At 19.8% G+C, this 1106-nt stretch overlaps 2 protein-coding genes across 2 annotated transcripts in view; both read left to right on the top strand.

Annotated features, from left to right (window-relative positions):
• LOC102677532 (fumarate hydratase, mitochondrial-like) overlaps positions 1-160 on the top strand; it is a 3805-nt gene extending 3645 nt beyond the window's left edge. The window contains exon 8 of the mRNA XM_006619045.2: positions 1-160. This exon is cut by the window's left edge and continues 247 nt beyond it. The gene's annotated coding sequence lies outside the window, so the exon portion shown is untranslated.
• Positions 161-282: 122 nt separating this feature from the next.
• LOC102678038 (fumarate hydratase, mitochondrial-like) overlaps positions 283-1106 on the top strand; it is a gene marked incomplete at its 3' end in the record, with an annotated part of 8190 nt that continues 7366 nt past the window's right edge. The window contains exons 1-3 of the mRNA XM_031512118.1: positions 283-487; positions 556-628; positions 745-950. Coding sequence (XP_031367978.1) covers positions 389-487; positions 556-628; positions 745-950 — 378 coding nt within the window. The remainder of the gene's footprint in view (positions 488-555; positions 629-744; positions 951-1106) is intronic.

The raw sequence follows: 1106 nt of genomic DNA, 5'->3' as shown, positions 1-1106 counted from the left end.
TAAAAAAATATATAACTAAAAATATAATTGAAAATATAATCATATAAATCATATAAATTATATGATAGGTATTCGTATCATTTCAAAAAGTCATAGATAATAAATAATAAGTATTATAACTGAAAGTAGTTTTCAATTTAATAAACAAGATAATATAGTTTATAAATTGTATGAATATATCTTCGTTTATCTCATATGATGTCACATTGTAATGTAACTTTTGAGGGTTATCTTAAGGGTTATAATACAAAATGATATAAAAGTATAAATTAATCAGTCATTTTAATACATTACACTTTACATGTTTTAAATTAAAACGAAATTTTTCATTCTTTAAATGCCATTTTGTGGATAATCTATTTTTAAATTTTTACTAATTAAATCCAAAATGAATTCATTAAGAAAAATACAAAGTGTTATTATGAGACTAGGAAATCGTTATTATAATAAAGTTGGAATTATTGGAGTACCATTCGAAAAAGGCCAGGTATTATTTTATGCAATATAAAATAATATAATATGTATAGGAATAATGAAGTATTAATAAAAATATAGCATAAGAGAGGTGTAGCACAAGGTCCAGAAGTAATTAGAGAAGCTGGATTAATAAAAGAATTAGAATTATTAGGTAATTATTATTATCTATTTTACTAATTTTGAACAATTATAATTATATAAGTCTAAAAATTATAAGTCTAACATATATATTTTAATTCTAATATACATATTTTTAAATTAAATAAGGATTAGATGTGAAAGATTATGGCGATATTTTATATGAAGCAAAAAATGTAACTGAAGTAGATAACATGACACACTTAGGTGATGTTGCTGGTTGTACAAGCAAATTATCTGAACAATTTCAACAAGTTTTGAAGAAAGATCAAAAAGTATTAACCATCGGTGGTGATCATAGTGTAGGAATTGGAACTATAGATGGTCATGTTAAGGTATAATATAACAAAATAATATTTAATGTTAATATTATTTTAAATAAATAAATAAATTTTATATAAAATATATAATTTTATATTATTTCATAATTATTTTTAAAATTATATTTTCTTCTTGTTTATATATTTTTATATATATATTTTTATTTTTTG

Source organism: Apis dorsata, unplaced genomic scaffold (assembly GCF_000469605.1).
Source record: "Apis dorsata unplaced genomic scaffold, Apis dorsata 1.3 scaffold_390, whole genome shotgun sequence".
Classification (NCBI taxonomy): domain Eukaryota; kingdom Metazoa; phylum Arthropoda; class Insecta; order Hymenoptera; family Apidae; genus Apis; species Apis dorsata.
This window is presented reverse-complemented; position numbering and strand designations above follow the sequence as displayed.